Below are 20370 nucleotides of genomic sequence, written 5' to 3'. Positions count from 1 at the left end.
AAAGGTAAACAAAAGAATATAAGTAAATAATAAACAAGAAAAAGAAAAACAGAAACGCAAAGACTAGAACCACATTTTGTAAGCTGGATCGATTGAGTGACGGATTGGTGGCAAGTTATATATAATACAGCATAAGCAAACCAAACAGCAAAATGTCCATTTAGAGAAACTACCACGCTCGTAACGAAAGCAAAACGAATCCAATGTCATTACTTGCTGAAGAACAATGGCGGGCGAAGAACGCGAACCAGAACTTGAGAACTCCACTCACATACGTGTAGTATAATTTTCGATTCGGTCTAAGCTATAGAGAAATACCAGCTAAGAAACGTATAACTCACACTTACCCATCGTACTTCCCCCTCAATCTCTGCCCACACTCACCTACCCCCAACTTGGGATTTCCACATTTTCTATGCTTTTCCTCCGCTGTGAGTCGGGAGGACTAGTTTTGAATTATCTAAGCATAAGCACATTTCACAAAGCAAAATCGAAAAAAGTATAAGTATATCTTAATGGCATATATATTTGGCGCTATGGAGTGGATAACAATTTTAAAGTTGGTAGCGTTTAAGCGCTGGAAATGCGAAATGACAAAAACTGAGAAACTGAGAGAAATAATAAAAACGAAATTCATGTGTACAAAAACAATAACAGATGCGTTTTCATTTGGGCCACTTCTGCCTCTGCTATTAAAAAGCATTTTGCGTGGAATTTTCTTTATAATTTTCATTTATTGAATTCTTCTTTAGATTGGAATTTCGTTTTCCTTTTTTTCAATTTATTTTCATTCATTTCATTACTAAGGTCAAATTCTTGCCATGGCCAATGAGAACTAAAACTTTATATAGCTTACATTTGGATTGCATAGTTTTAGTTTCACGCCCCTGTCACGAAATTGGTATTATTGGATAGTTTCTATTTGTCCTAGAGGCTAAGTAAACGTTTCTATTTGGGGAAATAAAAAGAAGAACGCGTTGGTATATTTGTATTATTATTTTGGAAGTGTATTTTATTGATGCACTGCAATTTACAAATCGCTTTAGAAATAAAACATAATAAATTCTAGGCATAACATAAGATATTTCATAATTGCACGAAAACGAACCCGAGAACGAACTATATCCTGGCCGTAACCCGGCCAATATTAACTGGCCCATATCGATCAAACGAGACGGGAAGCAAAAGTCCAAAGTGGAGGAAGAGTTGGTTGATGACCCGATTTCCTACTGACTGGATGGAATGTTCTTACTATATGTGTCTTGGTTTCTGTGTTTGTGTGGGTGTGGTGTGTGTGTGTGTGTGTGAGTGTTTATTTGTATAGGTTTTTGTTTTACTAATATAATTTATCGCATTCAAATATAAATTTCATAATCATGATTCTCTAATTGCGTTTCTCTCAAAAAACTTCATTCATAGTTTGTTATTTTTTGGAAACTCCATTTCTGGCTACGCTTAGATTTAGTTTTTAGGCTGCAAATGCTAAGAAATTATGTTTCTGATGTTTATATATAAATATATTTGTTGTTTTCATTAATTTATTATCGGTATGATTTTTTTGTAGTTTTTTGCTTGTGTTTCGGCTTTTTTCATATACATATACATAAATTGAATTTTGTATATCTCGAATTTTGTCTCCTGACGTATATAATTCCGCTCCTTCTGCTTTTTGTTTTATATAAATTGAAAACTTAATTGTAAATGTAAAAATGTTAAAACTACATTCAATTATAAATAATGTTGGTTTTTCTTGTCGTATTATTTATATGCAATGTTCGCTCGTTACGTAATAATATTTATAATTAATATTAATTAATTAGCATAGTTTACGTTACGTTTATGTAATTTTTTAAAGCAATAACAAGCCATTTATTTTAATTTCATTTATTCATTTTGTTCACTAATCATCGCTGAATTAATCGGGTTTTGTTTGTCTTTTCAAATTTCTTTTTTCGTATAGTTTTGGATGTACTAATTTATGCAATTCATCGTCGACGAGTCCCGACAATAAATTCACTCGATCCTCTATCTCATTTTGCAAAATTGTGGAATTCTCCTCGACTTTGGGCTTTCTCCTTGCGCGTTTAAATTATTTCACAAAATTGTACAATCTCGCAGAAGGAGAGAGATAAGTGGAGACAACAACCGACACCGGGCCCTCTGTGACCTGCGACCTGCGACCTGTGACCTATAATTGCACCTGAATAAATGTGATGGATGCCATTTAGTTACCCCATTGCGTAATGTCAATATTTTAATGTTAGTTAGCTGACGCTCCTCGTGTCGTGGTTGTTTGGATGTGTTGTGGCTTCTGCTGTTTACTCATTTGTAACATATATAAAAAATATGAATATAACTATTTGCTAAAAACCTCTAAGATGTACGCCATGTTAAAGCATTTAGCAATCGCAAAGAAGAGGATCCTCGCAGATCCTGCCAGATCCCGCCAGATCACAGCACATATACATATGTACGCAGCTGCTGTCTGCTTCCACAAGCTTCCACACCGGTCGCCATCTGCATTTAATTACAAAAAGGGTATCAAGCGTGCCATCCTGAGCGCGTTCTCCAGGAAGGAGCTCCACAAGTCGTTCAGGCGCTTCGAGCGCGACATCAAAAAGCGCCAGGTGAGCAGCACCGCCACCAGTTTGGTCAGCTGATGCAGATAGTAGAGCCTGAGGTGGAGAAATTTACATTAAGTACTATTCGGGATCTCGCCCCCTTTTGAAAATGTCTATATAGTTCTCACCTGAGCATGCGTTTTCTGCTGGCCGGCAGCGATTCGGGTCGCTGCTTGAACAGGAACTCCCTGAAGCCCAGAACATAGCGCTCCACATACTTGTCCCAGTTGATGTGGCGCACGTCGAAGACGAAGATCTCGCGATCCTTGGGACTCAGCGTGTGCAGCAGGGCGTGGACGTTGTCGTCCTTGAAGCGCCATTGGCGTGTGGCGAAGTACTCGAGGCATTCCACAGCTTTGGCAATTTTGTTTTGTACGTTGACAACGCTGTTATATTTATACACATATAAGCAAAGAGATAATAGTTTTAATGGTAATAACAATGGGGGAGCGGCCGGGCGAACTTACAATGGTTTCTTGCCCATGATTCTTGCCACTCCGTCCAGAATGTAGGCCGGTAAAAAGTGCTTGGCTATACAATTCAGCGTGTTCATGGGGCGGTTCATGCGCAGGTCGCCAGTCGGATACCACAGGCAGCCCTCTGGGAAAAAAACAGAAAACAATTTTCGTATAATGATAATGGTCACATTAGGGGACTATCTGGGCCGTTTGGCTGTTCTCTGCTCACCCAGGGGATGCTTGCGCACACTCGTCATGGCGTGTTTGACAAACTCCGACCAGATGATGGGATTGCGCTGGCCGGTGCAACAATTGTAGATGAGTAGGTTGTTTGACTTGCGGGTCGCTGTGCGCCAGGCGGCGGCAATCATCAGGTTAATCACAATATCGACAGGTACCATATCGGCCACATAGTTCTTCTCGCACATCATCGTGCGGAACATGCCCTTGGCCAGCGCCGAGACCAGGCCCGTTGGCCCATTGAAGTTGTCCACCCAACCGGCAAACGGCTCATTCAGACTGGCAGTCACTGCGTAACGATTTTAAACATCATATTATTGGATCTTTGCATAAGCATAATATTTGCACCACTCACCAATCGATGGCCTCACAATGGCAACGGGCAGATTACCAGCCTCCTTAAGTAACATATGCTCCGCTAAGGCTTTTGTAAACGTGTACGTATTGGGACGCTTGCCAATCAGGCGCGGTGTAAGCTTAAATATAAAAATCAATTCCATTATTTAATTACGGAAATATAATATTAAGAGTAACCGACCTGATCGAGTATATCCTCCGGAAGCCAGTTGATTAGTGAAATGATATCATCAGGGTTGTAGGGCGGTGCGTAGATAACCTCGGACACATCGGTTCTATCGCAATTGCAATAGGCAGTGGATACATGGATTAGTGCCTGTAAAAGCGTTAATGGATTTAGAAATCGCCCCGTATCCGTTTCCTATATCCCAGTCTTACGTCCAGTGACAGCATGCGATGGCAGAGCTCGACGAGGCGTTTCGTGCCCAGCATATTGATTGTGACAGACAGTTTGAGCTTCTCATCGAATTTCACAGTGGCAGCCGAGTGAAAGACAACGGAAACATTGCGACACAGTAGGTTCTAAAACATGGAGAATCTCTATAAAAGTGCACTCAATTGAAACCGCCGTGAGATAACGCACCTGATCTTTTTCTGAAATACCCAGTTCCTCGGAAGTTATGTCGCCCGAAATGGGTATGACTTTGCTGAGTTCCTTGGGCTTCTCCTGACGCAGTGATTCGAAGAGCTAAGAAATTTGTACAATATTTAATCCTGTGCTTAACACATCCAAAACTCCTTCACTCACTGGTGCATTTAGTAGTTCCGTGAGTCGAGCTGACACTTCTTGACCGCGTTTCGGTCGTATCAGTAGATATATATTCCTTATGTCCGGACATGAGCGCAGCAACTTCTCCACCAGGACCTGGAAAAAGGTACATCAGAAATCGAATAATTAATAGCCCCTCAGTCAATGAATATAGCCATTAACCATGTAAACGATTATTGTTACACCCACAAGGACACACTTGACCCACTTCGGTGGTGTCTGCGGTTTGTCTTTACTTGACTCCAGGTGGGAATGGGAACCGCCCCGAAAACGATGTGAGAATTGTACTGAAATCAAGCGACATCAGGCCGGGTCAGACGAAAGGGGTAGTGGGTGGGTGGGTTCTGTGTGTTAAGTGGGCGGTTTTCTGGGTGGTGGGCCAGCCAGGAGCACAAAATCGATGAACAACACACAGCACCACTGCGAGCCCAGAGTCTGGGCGGCGCCACTGCGATTTCATGTCATAATGACGCAGCCAGGAGCCACCGACATGCAATATTAACAGAGAGAAAAATAGGGAGTACATCCGAATTCTTGTGGTGAACCAGATTCGTCAGTCGCATACTGGAATGAACAAAGTTCTAAGCCCATCAACTTGTAAGCCTTTTACAATTCAGATTTTAAGGCTTTTAAGTAACTAACTACACATCGCTTTTTCTCTCCGTGCATGTGTTTAACAATAGCTGGCACAGAAATTGGCACAACAGCCGGAGGATATATTCGGAACAGGGAAACGGGTATTCCGCTGCACCACTTTAAGAACAATTAAGCGGAACTCGGAGCAGGAGCACCAGCCACACCACAATACTTGCATTTTGAAGCTTCGCATGGCAGGCGACGATGAGTCAACATCGTCTAGTGGAGCCAGCTCAACGTAACTCAAGCATTACGGCTTAAAAAATCAAATAAAAATAAAAACAGCGAGCAAAGCAAGTCAAGCACACACGCACATCGCACGCAAACAGCTAATACAAAGCGAATCTAAAATTCAGGGTGGCTAACCATCGAAGCGCACACAAATATTTGTGCATATTTTATGACTGGAAAACACTTGGAGTTTTCAATCGAGCCCAACCAGGCCGTTGGGTTCAATAGTTCAATTCGGAGTCAATAAACACGAGGCGTATGCGTTTTGTTTTGTTCATCAGCGCGCACGCAAACATTTGTGCATATTTTATGACTCGAAAACACTTGGAGTTTTCAATCGCGCCCTACCAGGTCGCCGGGTTCAACAGTTCGATTCGGAGTCACCAGAGTAAAAGAGGCTTCCCAATGGCCCACAAAAGTATGCAATGAAAGTGGGCGGGATATGCAATAGCAGCCATGCTTACAAGATTAAGTTATCTCAACCAATTTACATGTATTAAATCAAAAGTATAATTTACCAATTTAAAACTATTTACTCTGACGCACCAAATGATATTCAATTTTAGCTAAAATATTTAAAACCCGATTACACAAGCCAAATTGTCTTCAATTAAAGAAATGATTTAACGAGATGAAAACGGTAATCATCCTCAAATTAGATATGCTAGTTAATCCACTAATCAGATTTATGAACAGAAATTAATTTAAATTCCCCGATTACCCAGTTTGTGTCATGAAATGGCTGATATCTCGGAACTCACCTTTCCCATAAATCCAGTTCCACCTGTGATGAAGACACTACGTCCCGCGTAAAACTGGGCGATGGGCACGTAGCTGGAGTCGTCCGCCCGGAAACGCTCGTAGGGCATCTGGAGGCCGTTGCTGCTGGGCGGCAAGGGCAGGGCCGTTGAGGACGCCACCGCCGCCGTTGAGGATGAGGACGCGGATGAGGTGGCTCCGCCGGAGCCCGCGTTGGATCCGGCCGCACTCGAACTGCCGTAGCCGGAGGAGGAGGTGGCCACGCTGGCGGCATGGGTTAGTCCGTTGGTACGGGCCAAAGAGCCGTTGAGCAGCTTGGCATCGTGACTGTTTGCGGGCTGGGGGGCTGCGGACTGTTTGAGGCTGCTGTTTGGCGCTGCTTCCGTTTCCGTTTTGTTGGCTACCGCGTGTGACATGTTCGATTGTTGTGTGTGTTTTTTTTTCTGTGTCTTTTTTTTTCTTGTCTTATTTTTTGTTTTTTATTGTTTCCTTTTTGTGTGCTATTATCCTGCGGCTCGAGTCCTGCGCTTAAGTTAAAGTAGGAAGCAGTTCTTTGTCATTTGCAGTGTGCGTTCGAGTTTCCAAGGGCGGTAGATCCCTTATATTCCTTCTTGCCGTCTAATGGATATACTTTCGGTTTGGAAGTGATTACTCTGATTTCCCTATTTGGAAGCTGCTGAATTGTTCATAAAAGTTTATTCAATTAAGTCCTTCGAAAAGCCAGTTGAAAATCCTTCTGTCGCCGTTGAGCGTCTGTCCATGTTTCCATGAGTCGCTTGTCCTGGAGGTTGCTTTCGGTTGGTTTTGTATAAAAAGTGTTCAGCAGATGAATCCTGTGGGTTGGGTGGGGCGAACAAGACCGATTTCTTACAACTTCCGAGGTTTAGTGTACTACTGAACTGTAAGAAACACGAAAACAAATTTAATATATTAATAAAAAGGTTTCCAAGGAGTTAAATGCTTAAATGAGGTGAATTATCATTTATTGTAAAATCAACACTAGAGCACATAAAAAACGTAAAATGGTCAAATAATGCTACCGTAATTCACACACACACAATTTTAATTCCATTATCGCCGGTCGATAATCCTTTAATGATTTTTTGTTATCCGAGCACGTACGTGAAAAGCCTGCAATACTTTGACACAATCATTAACCCTCTTCATTCTCTATTAGCTTCAATGTCAAAGTAAAATATCCCTGCAAAGCCAAATCTGGCCACAGTGCTGGCAATATCCATCCAGCCTTCCATCCATCCATCCACCTATCAAATTATATATCCATCAAAACGTCATTTATCCTTGGGACCGGGCTAAAATTAGCAATCATTTTGAGCCGCATCTGATTGGCAACCTAAATCCGAGCTATGACGTCTAAGAGCTTGGCAATCGGCCACCACGAAAAAGGATATGCAAATGACGTCGAAGGATGTACTCGTATGTAACAGAACACTCCACACCACTGAGATATTGTATAAAGTTATCCAATGCTCGCAATTGAATTTAACGCACAATAGGGCTAAGAATGCGAAATCCGCTTAATGCTTAAATCGGCTTACAAGGCGACAACTGAAAACCGAGAACCGAGAACTAAGAAATGAGAACTGGGAACTGAGAACTGAAGACCCGCCGAAACGAACCGAGCAGCAGATACTGTCGATAGCAGTGACAGTTGGCGAATGCCCACTATATGTCTGGGAACACTTTATTCTATATTAAACGATTTTCGTTTACATGAGCCGAGTGGAGCTGCGCTTAGCTACGCTGAGCCGAGAGATTATATTGCTATATGGCGACCCGCATGATCAAGTGCCACTTAAGAGTGTTTCACACGTCATAATATCTCCGCAGGTCCAAAGTTGACCTGCGTTATGAAATCAAAGATCTACAGCATAACACGCGATCCGCCAGCATTACATTAAACGATACATCAAATGGTGAAAGATTAGGTGTTTATGGGGTGGTGGTGCCTAGGAAATACTTATATACCTAAATAGGTATTATTAACCTTCGCGTAAAAGGGGCAGCACACTTAGCCAATCCAAACAAGCGTTTCTACCGACGTAGTTCCTGACTCTAGGGTTGTAAAAAATCCCTAATGAATTTGTCAACAAGCGTTGGTAACATGTGAATCAACAGGGCTCTGGCTAAGAGGAAAAAACATATAAAATAAACAACAAATCGTATTTGTTTCGCCGCAAAAAATCGCTTCCCTGCAAGCGACCAGTATTTGGTTGTCCGGGAAGGGTTTGACCTTTGATCCCCCCTACATCAGAAAGTATCCCCCTTCCTGCCATGTAATTCGCCAAATGCCTTGCTAATTGAATTTCAAATTTATTGTTGACCAAATATTGATCGTAACCAGGAAGCAGGGGAGTGAGTGTGTATCTTTCTGGCTAGATTGATTGGTAGTTGGATATACTCGTACTTATAGGGTGTGACGTCAGGCGGTGAGATACTAGTCACGTTGATGATGATGTTGGCTTAAAGCGTGGCGTCTCTTGAACGAATTTTTTGGGGGTTCAGACTACGGCTGCCCATGACTTTCACTTTTATTTTTCGAACCTTTTGTAGGTCTCTGATTTTTTTCTTCTTTTTCAAATATCTAAATTCCGCAATATTTTTTTCCCTCCATGTATTTAAATTTGTTTTTGTTGTTGTCGGTTTTTTTTCTGGTTAAACTTTCGTTTTCAATTTTTTAGTTTGTACCAAAATCTACCGCCACAGATGGCTGGCAGTATTTATACTCTTTTGGTCATTTGCATTTGAGGGTTTCATTCGCGGATTTGGCAGAAATACGGCGCTGCCCTGTTGCTGTTTCTCCATGTGGCCAAGAAATGTGTTAAGAAATTGGCACATTGGTTATTTGTCTGTCGACCGGGCATTATCGTGTGCGGTGATGTTATCAAATCACAGCGGCCGGCCATATCCGCTGAACTAGTTGAGTCGCGGCTAAATAATTAAAGTTGAAACCAATTTGAGACGCGGCAATCACGGCGGCCTCATCACGTAACTGTAAATTTATCAATGAAGCCTCGAGTCGCTGAGACCTGGCCAACTTTGCCGACTGGTTCCTCTTCATTCTAAAGTGAAATTTCTTGAAAATCAACTTTTTCTCACCCTCTCCTCTGCTCGCCCTTCTCTTTCCTGCTGTCTTACCAACTGCAACGAAAATTTGCGCGCCAGCTACAAGAGGCAAATGAACCAACCATCGAACCATCGCTTTGGCCCGGCCCGGCCCGGCCACGCCCCTGCCCCGCCACCGCTCCTCACACCCGCCTCCCGCCCACCGCCCCACGGAGCGTGTTAACCAAACATGAAGACCGAAATGTATCTGCGTGTGTGCTGTTAAACGGTAAACATCCAACATTCAACCTGCCTTGACAAGGTAGTTACACACCAGTCTTCGCTGCCCGTGTATTGTCTGACCCATTTCCTATAATCGTGCCGCATTATCATCATCAGCAACCTCGTCATCGTCATCAGCATCGACTTGCCGGACATTTGGAAGCGACCGCTTCACAATTTTACCTTACCCATACCCTAGGGGCTGGCTAGGGATAGGGATAGCTGACCATAGGTTTTCTACCGGAGTTATGAAGGAACGAATTCCTCAAAGGCTTGGACTTACAAAAAAAATACAACTTTACCAAGAAAACCTATATAAACTTAAACCTATATAAAAAATGCTTTAAATCAATTAAAAATTTAAATAGAACAAATAGTAATCAATCGTAATTCCCTGCAATTAATTAGGCTCCAGCGAGCTTATCGATGACAAAAAAAAAAATGATTATAAAAACAACTCATTCTGTTTACACATTAGCAACTCATTTGACCTTTAACACACTTATAAGGTGCGAGAACAAGTGTTGTTTAATTTGAAGGCGTCTGCTAACCACCCACTAGTAATTACGCGAAACACCATGAGAACACTTAAATCTTCGATTTAAATAGACGTGATAGGCGCTTCCCCAAGGGTATTTCTTGTCTCGACCACATACACGGTCTTGTGCTTCTCCCGTGGTCGAAGACCCGTCTTTAGCCGCGTTTCTTCTTTGCTCTTTTCTACACTGTCTCCTCTCTTCGGGCCCTGCTGTTTCCTCATTTGGAGCTTGTTGCTTTCGGATTACGAGTCTTTAGCACTCAGGCCTTCGCCATATACATATATATATATAAACTTACAGCAGCGTCGAATGCTTCCGCATGCGGACGGACTATCGTCTATAGGATGGCCACAAAGATATAGTCGTACGAACCGTGCGATTCTGAGGTGTATTTGTATCCCTTGGCGGCGGTGTCAACCTGTTTGTTTTGGCAATTTGGTAGCTCGTCTCGTTTTCGTATGGGTTTCTTTCGCCTCGGACCGCATCGAATCGAACTGAATTGACCACAAACGAAAGTTCAAATATGCATTTTCACTTTTCAACAATGGGAGGCCCCTCATTATGTAAACCCGTAGACCTCGAGCCACGGCGGATGCTGGACAGATGTGTGGATACATGGACCCATTTGTGTGTGAGTGCGCATAATGGGTCTGTGCCCTCTATTCTATTGAACCTTTGAGTGAGGCTCTGGAATTGTGGCCTGTCCGGTTGTCACTGGCCACTGGTGGTCGACTATGTCTGCTCTTATGGTTATCGTAAGCTATCTATGCTTTGTGTGTAATTGAATAAATCTGTAGGGGGTTGGATAGAATGGATCTCGGATCTGTCTCCCTCCCACTGCCCATAATTCGTGTGGCTTGATTAACAAACAAAAGCGATCTCGCAGTTTACAGCATAAAAGTTAAATTTAACTGTGTATATAATGGGGGCTCCCCCGCCCCTCACCTGCCAGTGGTACCCCCCATTCGGAGGTAGTCACCAGATTAGCTACCCAATTTAAAAGCTCAGCCTCCATCCCCCTCGCACCCACACGCGCTCACTAGATATTAAATAATTCACAATTTTAATATACAGTTCATCTTATTTTTAGTCCGGTCACATGAGCTAAGACGAAATGTCTACTGGCTCAATTAAAACATTCTTTTAGTCGGACTGCAATTAAAAGTGGTCTCAGTCGGCCAATTTGAATAATCAAAAACAATTTGGGCTTTGCAATTGTAGGATGAAGATTTATGGAGGACTAGACCTTAAGATAAGACCCATTTCTTTTAAGCTGTGAACTATGAAATGTGAACATTCAAATGACACTAGACTAGAATAGGCATCAAAATGCATTTTAATTAAGTAGCAACTTAGTACATTATCCCAAGTTCAATCAGAAGGTCACAAAGTACACTTTAAATGTGCTAGCTACGAGGACTTTTTAAAACAAATGCATATATTCAATCTACGTTGTAACAGAAAATTAGCTTTTAAGCAAATAGCTACAAGCCTAGGTAATTTTTATTTATAAATGTACATGCAAAATAGCAACAAGCTTGTGTACCTCTTTACCTTAAAATTATAAATTATAGAAATTACACTTTTCGAGTTTCTTCAATGTGATTAGCATTTGCTACATATGCATAAGCTACATATGCATTAGCGACATATGCTAATCACTTAAGAATTTATTAACTGTTGAAGAAACACGAGAAATGTAACCTATTGGTAAAAATACCAGGTAAACAAAAGATGGGTATATCCGGGCTTATGTACTGTTGTGAAGTTTTCAGAGAAGTACTATATCGTCAAAATAAAGAGGCTCAGAGGAAGATTCCCCAGTTACCAAAAAAAAACTTCGCACCGAGCTTTACGTCACAGGCCTGCGAAAGTGTGAGCTCAATAAACAATCGATCTGAATGCCAAGTGGCTGGCTTAATGGCTCCGTAACCCATTTTGAGTATGACCATTAGCCCCGTGGCCAAGTAGAATGAATCTAGCCCAAAGTTGCGAAAGTGAAAAAGAAATTCGAGGAGGCGCTCTGGTAGGCCAGGCACGTAATCAATAGAAATATGTCGCCTTCTCGTACTCGGAGATACCGCCGGCGATACTGAAATACCGATACTATATGCCAATAAGCGTATTCGACCAGACCGTATTGACTGTGGCAATAATTTCGGCTGAGCTCAGCGCTTGCTGTCGATGCATTTGCGCATGCGTCCACTCATTTCACTTCGCTCCATTCCACTCCCAGCCAGAAATGTGGGTCAAGTCAATGTGGGTTCGCAATTATGACACATTGTCCGCGTCCGAGAGACAGATATTTAGCCCACAAAAAACAGAAATCGGTGTAATGATATTTGTAAATGTAAAAATTAAATAAACAATCGACCGACCGCTGCCCCACTCATTTTGCTGCAGTGTTTTTGGAGGGCTTTTCGGCTATTTGGTTTTTTCGTTTTTGTTTCGGTTTTTGGCTTTTGGTTTTTCTTTTTTGCAATCTGAGATGTAGTATCTTTGTACCAGTAAGTGTGTGTGGCCATGATCCATGTTTATTTATTATGCTCCATCGTCTTTCTGCTGTCGTTATCGTTTTCATTTTCGTTTTCGTTGTCGCTAATCGTTGTCTCGTCTGTGTGCAAATTTTATTTGTAAATATGCAATGATTAATATTACAAATATACAGCAACAAAAATTTCGAAAATATTAGTTGCCTTTGAAACTTTCTCGCAGCAACAGCCTGCATATTACTACAGGCAAACTTCTATAAATTGAACTTCCACGTGACTTTATGATGTTGTCCATTTCTGAAATCATGGGGTTCAAGAACCCTTGGCTTATACATCAATTTGATGTAAGGCAAATTGAATATAGTGATGGAATTTTAGTAGTTTTAGGATTAAAGGCTTTTAACCTAGTGGAATTTTGTATACATCAAAACTGCATCTTTATATGAGTTACATCATCAAATTTTGGGCGCCAATTTGAAATGGGGTCATTGCCAAAGTATATCTAGGCAGTTCTTTAAATATAGTATTGGAAAACTACTCAAAACCGCGCGATTGTTTTCGAAGCTGCACGGCAGTTGAACGTTTTAGCTTGGGTCAAATATTAGCTAAAACAGAAATTGCATAATCCGACCAAAAAGGAAGCAGCTTAAATATTTGTGGGCCAAGCCTGGCTTGCACTTACTTGTCAGACAAACATGAAGCCGATGCTATTGGCTCTAATCGAAGACGCTGAAGATGCTGCAGCAGCAAGTCGTGTTTGCATTGACTTGATTTGATTTTTCCCACTTTGTTTTTCCGAGAAGCCCTTAATTTAGGTCATTGACATTGGGGGACTTGCGAATTTGCGTTTGTTGTGGTTTCCGGTTTTGCGGAACTTTTGACACTTGCGAGGTTTTTGCTGGCCGTTCGATCGCGTTGAAAAAAACTGAGAACGATAGATCGGAAAAACTATTTTTGTAGACAATTCTTTATTTCGTTGTTGACACTACTGGCAAGGCAAGATACGATGATACCGATAACTATGCCCACTCCTGACACACTAAACAACTCGAGACCGAAATTCTGCTTCTTCTGCTGCTGCTGCTTCTTCTTTGGTTGCCCCCAAGAAATTTCTCCAAATATTTTCACTTTTGCGAGAGAGTACGAAGAATGACCGTTGCTCAGACGCAAAGAAATCAAGCGACCGAGAGAGGGAGAGCGCGTGTGGGAGAGTTCACCGTTCTTTGCTCGCTTTCTTAACTTTTTTAACTGCTTTTCTTTACCATATACTATATGTACACATATATATATCTATATATATATACAAAGTGTGATCTTTTAGCGACGCGTCCGCTTCGTCGGCCGTTTGGAACTGAACTAAACTTGGCCCTCAAAGAAGTGAAAGATTTATGCAGTCGGCACAAAGCTGCGCTGCCAAGAAAGGCTCACAAAAGAAAGCAGCGCGAAGAGAGAGCGGCGGACACGTAGATTTCTGTTCCGAGATTCGTGGTGCCATATGTATTCGAGATCCCCAGAAGAGAGCGAAAAAGAGAGCGACGTCGACTGAGGCAGCGTGCAACAAGCTTTAATTGAAAAAGCCGCAAAAGAACGGTGTGTGGAAAACAAGTCGTGGAAAACCGAAAACCGGAGGAGAAAGAGAAGAAATTGGATATGTGGTGGTCAGGCACTGACATTGACCACTCACACAGACGCCGGCAGCGACGTCGGCAGAGCCGAAAGAGGTCAAAGTACACTTCAGCAGTATCAGGTATCTGCCGCTGCCTTCGTGTGCGTGTGCATGCATAATCTTGCACTTGCCACCAGGTAACAGTTAACACAGAAACATAGCCAAGCACCTACGGCCAAATTGACCAAAAAAACTTTCGTGTCTAATTGAAAGGCACGTCACACTTGCGGTTGGAAGAGGGGTAAACGAGGGGGCGGGGAGGTGATTAATTCACTACAGTTAACTGGAAGAACTAATCGACTACACTGGAAAACAAGTGTTAGGCAATTCGAAAATGTTCCTAGAAAATGCTATAGCCCCATAAAGTTTACAAAATGGAATGCACAACGTATTAATTGTTTTAGGTCTGTTCCTGAAATTCTTTATAATAACATTATAAGTGAATCTTTTATTTGATATATCTAATAATATCTAGGAACTATAAATCTATAATTATTCCTGAGTTGGAACTGAGCAGGAAACAGTTTTTCACTAATTAACGGGTAGTATAATGAAGTAATAGAATTTTTCGTTGTCAAAGTGATTGATATTCAATTAAGCTTTATCAGTTTATTTTAACCAGCACATGTGTAATGTAGGTAATTAGTTAAAATATGGCTTCAAATGAACAACATACATATGTATACGAAGTATGCAATATTTGAAGGTTAAGTAGTTTCTTTACCAACTACCAGGTAACATTTGCACTTAGGGATTGGCTTAGCTACTTTCATTCATATTGAACAGTCAGTCCTTATATTTTGGTCATTGAAAACTAAGAGAGTTCATGCAAACAAACATTTTAAAAAATAGCCTAGCAATGAATCACTTAGTGGGAAAAATATTTGCGATCTATGTATGTACGTCATCAATACCTTTTAGCGCAGTAACAAGCTTATGTATAATATGTATTCGAAATTTCGAATAGAAATAACTTTATGACTAACACATACAAAAGTGTTTGTTTTCTTATTAAAGGGCGCACGGAAATGATTTTTTGGTGTGCGGAGGGTGTGTTTCGTAGATTTGACTGCCACGTGCCCCCAAAATCCCTCTAAGTGCGCTGGCAAACATTTGAGTTTTTAATTGATTTTGCATACACTTCTCACATTTTGCGAGCTACATCCCAAAAATAAGCCAAATAGAAGCGGACTTCACTCTCGAAATCGAAGACATAGCCAAGCGTGGCATAGGTCCAGACAGCCCACACACCCACATTTTTTCTTGCAGTGCAAAAACCAAGCAAAAGTTTTGGCCAACCCATGGAATTTCTTTTGGAAAAGATGAAAAGGGGAAAATGGTAATGGCTGGACACGAAGAGGCTGGGCGAAAAACCAATCGATTGCCTACTTTTAGGCTGAGCGCATAAATTCTCATCTGACCGGAAATGGGCCAACATCTAACAAAACTTTCTTCAGTGACAGGCAATACTCACATTAAAAAGGGGAATTTCCGCAAAATTGCGAAAATAGAAAATTCAGGAAAATTAATGTCCCATAAAACTTTTGATGCTTTGCATTTCAAATTTCATTTCGATAATCAGATCTTCCTATTCAAGTTTTCTGTAATTTATTGTAAAAGGTATGTATCATAAATATTGTGGCCTAATATGTACATTAATAAACAATTTCATTCGAGGATGATTCAGGTATGAAATATGATAATTGTTCATAAGCAGCATGGTCTTTATCGTAGTCACTCAAACGTCACACTTTGGGGGCTTAATGTATGTACAACCCCTCATCAAGTGCTTTGTTCATTTTTATATTTTTTTTAATTACACAAAGTTACGGCATTAGATGGCGCCCTGTTGACAGGACCTGCTCATTCTCATTCTCATACTCGTCCTCGTCCTTTTTATTTTTCCATTTTCTCGGCTGTGAAATGGCAAACACTCACACACATGGTCAAAGGGGAGCGGGTTGGGGTCGGGAAAGCATAGTAAAATCGAGGGGGAGGCAGACAACAAAACGGGGAAAATGACATAATGCACTTGAAATGTTATCGCCTTGCTGTCGAGTGCAATAATACACTCGCACACACACTAGCACACACTGGTCGGAAAAATGCGGATTAAATACAGATTATTTATGAGACCCATTAATGGGCAGGTTGTCAGCAGCTCTATTCATCTTAGGGCATACTTTCGGGCCGAGCACACACCAACACGCCTACTGAATTTCCCCAAAAGTTTTCCGGGCGCGATGCCACTACTCACACATCGTTTCTTTTTTATGCAATATCAGCTCAGTCTTTGGAATTTTTTGTGCACTTTTCACGTTTTTTAGGAAACATTTTCAACGCTTTGCGAATAATGTAAACGTTATCTGAATTTTATTTAATTTTCTTTGAGATATATGATGAAACTTTCGGGGGAAATACTCGCGTCGACCGCCTTGAAAATCAATTGGAAAATGCCTGTTTCATTTTTTTCCTGCCAAGCTCCCCAAGATTATTTCACGCGCCTGCTCTCGTTTCGAGAGAGATTTGTAACGAAGTCGCAAGAGAAGAAAGTTGTCCCGGAGAAGAGAGAAATCTGCTCTTTGGCTACCATTTTCTGCTACTATTTTCCTGGGCGTCTGCCGGCTTTTCCGGGGGGTTGTTGGCAGCTTATATAATGGCTAACCAGCTGACTCAACAGCTCTATTGGTTTTCCGATAAGATAGGACTTTATCTGTCGGTCGTATCAGTTCAATATTAGGGCTGCATACAACAGTGGATAATTAAGTAATTTTCTAGGAAAACTCGTTGCAATATTAGGCATAGTTTCAGGCTGAATGTCCGTTTTCCGCGCATCAAAACTCAGCAACACTGGCTTTTCATCAGCTCTTCGCAGGTTTCTCCAGGCACGCTCTCTTTCCGGAAAGCTGGTCTGCTCTTTGGCGGAAACGCGAAACGGAAATGTCAGATTTTCTGCTAAATTTTTTACAACCATCGACGCCAAAAAGCAGCGACATTCTCCGGATGAGATAATAAACCCAGCGACATACATTTTTTATAGGGAGCAAGGGGGTCCCCAATAGCAGGGGCTGCTGCTAAAAGGGGGCTAAAAATAAACAGCAAGCAAAAAAAATGGGACACGAAAATATGCTCAAACTAGGCCACAAAAATTGGCTAAAAATAAAGGAGGAAATGAAAATGAGGTCTTTTGGGCTCGGAAGAGACCCCAGTTTTTTTTCAGGGCGTGTACGTACCGGCTCCAAAACGAAAGTGAGGTTAGAAACGTGTGCGGATGCTGCGGCGATTGGAACTGAACTGGATTTATCCGGGAGATGGGGATTTTCCTATTTGCTGGCTGTAATTATTTGCTTGCTATTTGGCATCACACTCACTCACACACGTTACCAGGCATTTCGCGTCGCGATTGCTTGCTTCCCTTTTCTAACAATAACTATTTTATTTTTCCCTTCGAACAGCCTTATGTCGTTTAGCGGGGGAAATGTAACGTTTCCTTCGACGGAAAGAAGAGAGCAGCACTGCCCGAAATGCGAAATGTGACTGAGGCAGAAAGAAGAAGCTTCTGGGGACCGAGCCGCCTGCGATTCTCACCGATTAATACCGCTCTCTCACCTCTCAGCGTAGCTCTCACTCGGCTTTCTCCTTTCTCCACCCTCTGCGGTAACGGTTCTTCTCACTTTTTTTCGGTGGTGCGTTAAGGGCGATACAAACACGCTCTCTTTTGCTTTCTGGGGGCTGATATTGCTATGATTTTTCCACCACCTTGGCCGTTTTTTCTATTGAATGAAATCCACTTTGGTCTAGTTCTTCTTCCTTTCCGCTCCTGTGCTTCTTCTTGCCGCTTTTCCTGCGCCTGCGTTGGCCAACGAAAATAGCCGATTGTCGGGCAGCAAGCACAGAAACTGATTTCTTGCACTTTCGCACATTTGTACACTCAAATCACCGCTTGCTGCGATTTCAAATAACCGCCAGTGCTGCCACCTTGCCGCCAACGCGGCGTTGCCATTGCGCGGGAAGTTCAAACAGCAGCTTCGACGCATCCAAAAAGCTTAGAACTTGTCTTTTTTTACGTTAATATAGTTAGGAAATATAAAAAATCGATATAGAATTATGTTTCAAGAAAGTTATATACCAATAAATAAATGAGCATAAGCCGTATATCATAACTTATAACATGTAAATGTTCCCATAACTTCGTAATACATGTTTACGATATAAAAACTTTAATAACCAAAAGTACCACATGAAAGGTATAATACATTTTATTTATTTATTATTATTAATTATAGGTTTTAATTATTTCATGATTACTTTGTATTTTTAGAATGATAGGTTTTCCCACATTTATCTAAGAATCAATTGATAACATACCTCCATTTTATAGCAATCTTGATGTCCCAACCTTCGGCAAACCAAATATTTGGACAATAGGCAAGGTCGGCAGCCGATTGCAGTGCACGCAACATAAATGTGAAAATCAAAACATAAAGAGGACAAAAACAAACCAAAAATGCATTGTCATTTGGGGACGGCGGGGCCTTAAGTTGTCGGATATATGTATGGGTAAAGGGGTGTGGGTTGATGACTGCTCTGCCACTCTGCATATTAATCAACTTTAAAATACATTAAGACAAATGAATAGGGAAATATTCAGGTGGAAATGTTCAATGCTCTAGAGGGGAAATAATTGATATATCACGAAGACAATAAATGAAAACGGTTATTAGATGCACCTAAGTCATAATAGAGATTAACTAATAATATATCATTCAAGATATAAGTTATTGCTTATGACATGGTTGTATTAATAAAAATGACTTAATAATCATAGTAGGCTTATAAAAATAAATAAGAAGTTTGGAAAAATTTGCATAATATTTGATTATAATGACTTCAAGAGGCTTACCTAGAAAAATCCAATTAAAATGTTGTAAGTAGCTTGAAGCTTCACGGATAAGCCAAATCCATTATTATTTTAGCGTACCCCTTCAACCGATCTCCAAAGAGGGTATTACCGGAGACAAGCGACTTTAAAACGATAACAAATAGGTGAGACATCGGCAAACAGACAAAACAGACAAAAAACGAATATGAAATGAAAACCAACGCCGAGCTCATTACTCATGCGCACTGGATGACGTATTTTTGTGGCCCAAAGGGGCTTTTGACCAAGCCCCAACTCGATTGCTCCTCAAGATCCCCCATCTTCAGCGCCACTTCTTAACCTGCTCCACTGCAACCGAGTTGCGATGACGGGGCATTAAAAAATGTGAACGAGCCATGAAAAATAGCAGCTAGTCGTCATGACTATCAGCCAAGTAGCGCTGACTAAGTGGAAGTGCGATTAACTAACAAGAGCCTTTTTTGCGGTTTTCTGCTACCGAAGTTGGGTGTTGAAGTTTATTGTAGGGAAATTAAATTGAAGACACGTTGGCAGGCACTTGAGATTGATATGATTGGAAATTGCATCGCTAATGAGCCTAATTGATTTGCTTGTGGCTTCGGCTAAGATAGAGTGGAGAGAAAATGTACAAAGGCAAATAAAGGTATTTCATATGAGCATTGAAATAGACAACAATGGGTAATTGACATTCTTTTCTACAGAGAAAAAAATAAATATACATAACTTTTCACGATCAACTAAGTTATGATGTGTAGCTGTTAAGAATGCGAAAAGTGGATTCTCAAATATTATATAAGGTTCATAAAAGTATAATAATATTAAACTTTGATTGGCAACCATCAAAATCAATAAAGATAGATTAGGATAAAAATCTATTGAAAAAACTTGTTGAAACCAACACATTAAAAAAGGTTTAGTAACAGGTAATTATTGCGGTGCTTTCAACATGTATGTATTACGTATACGTATTATGTTAATTTAATAGATTGTAGTTGTTGAGGTTCTTCCCTGATAGATCAAAACAACACGATAGTTTGCGTTGTCAGTTTTTAGCTGCGGTTTCCTCTTCCTTATAATTTTCCCCTTTAGGCCCTTCTCCGCTCTTTTTGACCACATAAGGCTAATATTCTTTGCGTGTCGCCCAAATTATTGCCAATTTGGACAATTGTTTTTTTTTCGGTTAGGCGAAGTGTCGTAGCCCTGCACACCTGCAATTAACGCTCAGGTGTGTACACTCTAGGCGGTTTGGCTGTGGACTTTTCTGCTGCTTAGGCCCAATACTCTGGTTTCACTATTTACCATTTTACGATGTTGGCTTTTTACGAACATCTAGGCCAACTGCAATTGAACCCGT

General features: G+C 41.2%; 1 protein-coding gene across 7 annotated transcripts; it reads right to left on the bottom strand.

Annotated features, from left to right (window-relative positions):
- Positions 1–985: 985 nt before the first annotated feature.
- Positions 986–17732, bottom strand: LOC6548538 (putative fatty acyl-CoA reductase CG5065). 7 transcript variants are annotated; one of them, XM_015156242.2, is made up of 11 exons: positions 13133–13848; positions 6074–6970; positions 4425–4541; positions 4260–4364; positions 4055–4198; positions 3858–3992; positions 3675–3795; positions 3309–3608; positions 3089–3221; positions 2750–3007; positions 986–2675 (listed from the first exon to the last, which is right to left on the bottom strand). In XM_015156242.2, exons 2-11 carry the CDS (start codon positions 6485–6487, stop codon positions 2528–2530), a joined length of 1875 nt encoding a protein of 624 aa, XP_015011728.1. In that variant the 5' UTR covers positions 6488–6970; positions 13133–13848; the 3' UTR covers positions 986–2527. The 7 variants fall into 7 exon arrangements, with proteins under 7 accessions (XP_015011728.1, XP_015011730.1, XP_015011729.1 ...); XM_015156244.2 differs by lacking the exon at positions 13133–13848 and adding an exon at positions 17350–17732 and having other exon boundaries at positions 2284–2675; XM_015156243.2 differs by lacking the exon at positions 13133–13848 and adding an exon at positions 16374–16630 and having other exon boundaries at positions 2284–2675.
- Positions 17733–20370: the final 2638 nt, after the last annotated feature.

This window comes from Drosophila erecta, unplaced genomic scaffold (assembly GCF_003286155.1).
Source record: "Drosophila erecta strain 14021-0224.00,06,07 unplaced genomic scaffold, DereRS2 tig00000092-arrow-pilon, whole genome shotgun sequence".
Classification (NCBI taxonomy): Eukaryota; Metazoa; Arthropoda; class Insecta; order Diptera; family Drosophilidae; genus Drosophila; species Drosophila erecta.
The sequence above is the reverse complement of the archived record's forward strand: the minus strand, read 5'-3'. Positions and strand labels throughout refer to the sequence as shown.

What these genes read in the sequence shown, in the direction of transcription:
- LOC6548538 (XM_015156244.2), bottom strand. Translation starts at nt 6,487, where the DNA reads ATGTCACACGCGGTAGCCAACAAAACGGAAACGGAAGCAGCGCCAAAC. An exon ending in GTATTTCAGAAAAAGATCAG is followed by an intron (nt 4,199 to 4,259) that starts GTGCGTTATCTC and finishes TCCATGTTTTAG; the next exon opens with AACCTACTGTGTCGCAATGT. An exon ending in CATTGTGAGGCCATCGATTG is followed by an intron (nt 3,609 to 3,674) that starts GTGAGTGGTGCA and finishes ATCGTTACGCAG; the next exon opens with TGACTGCCAGTCTGAATGAG.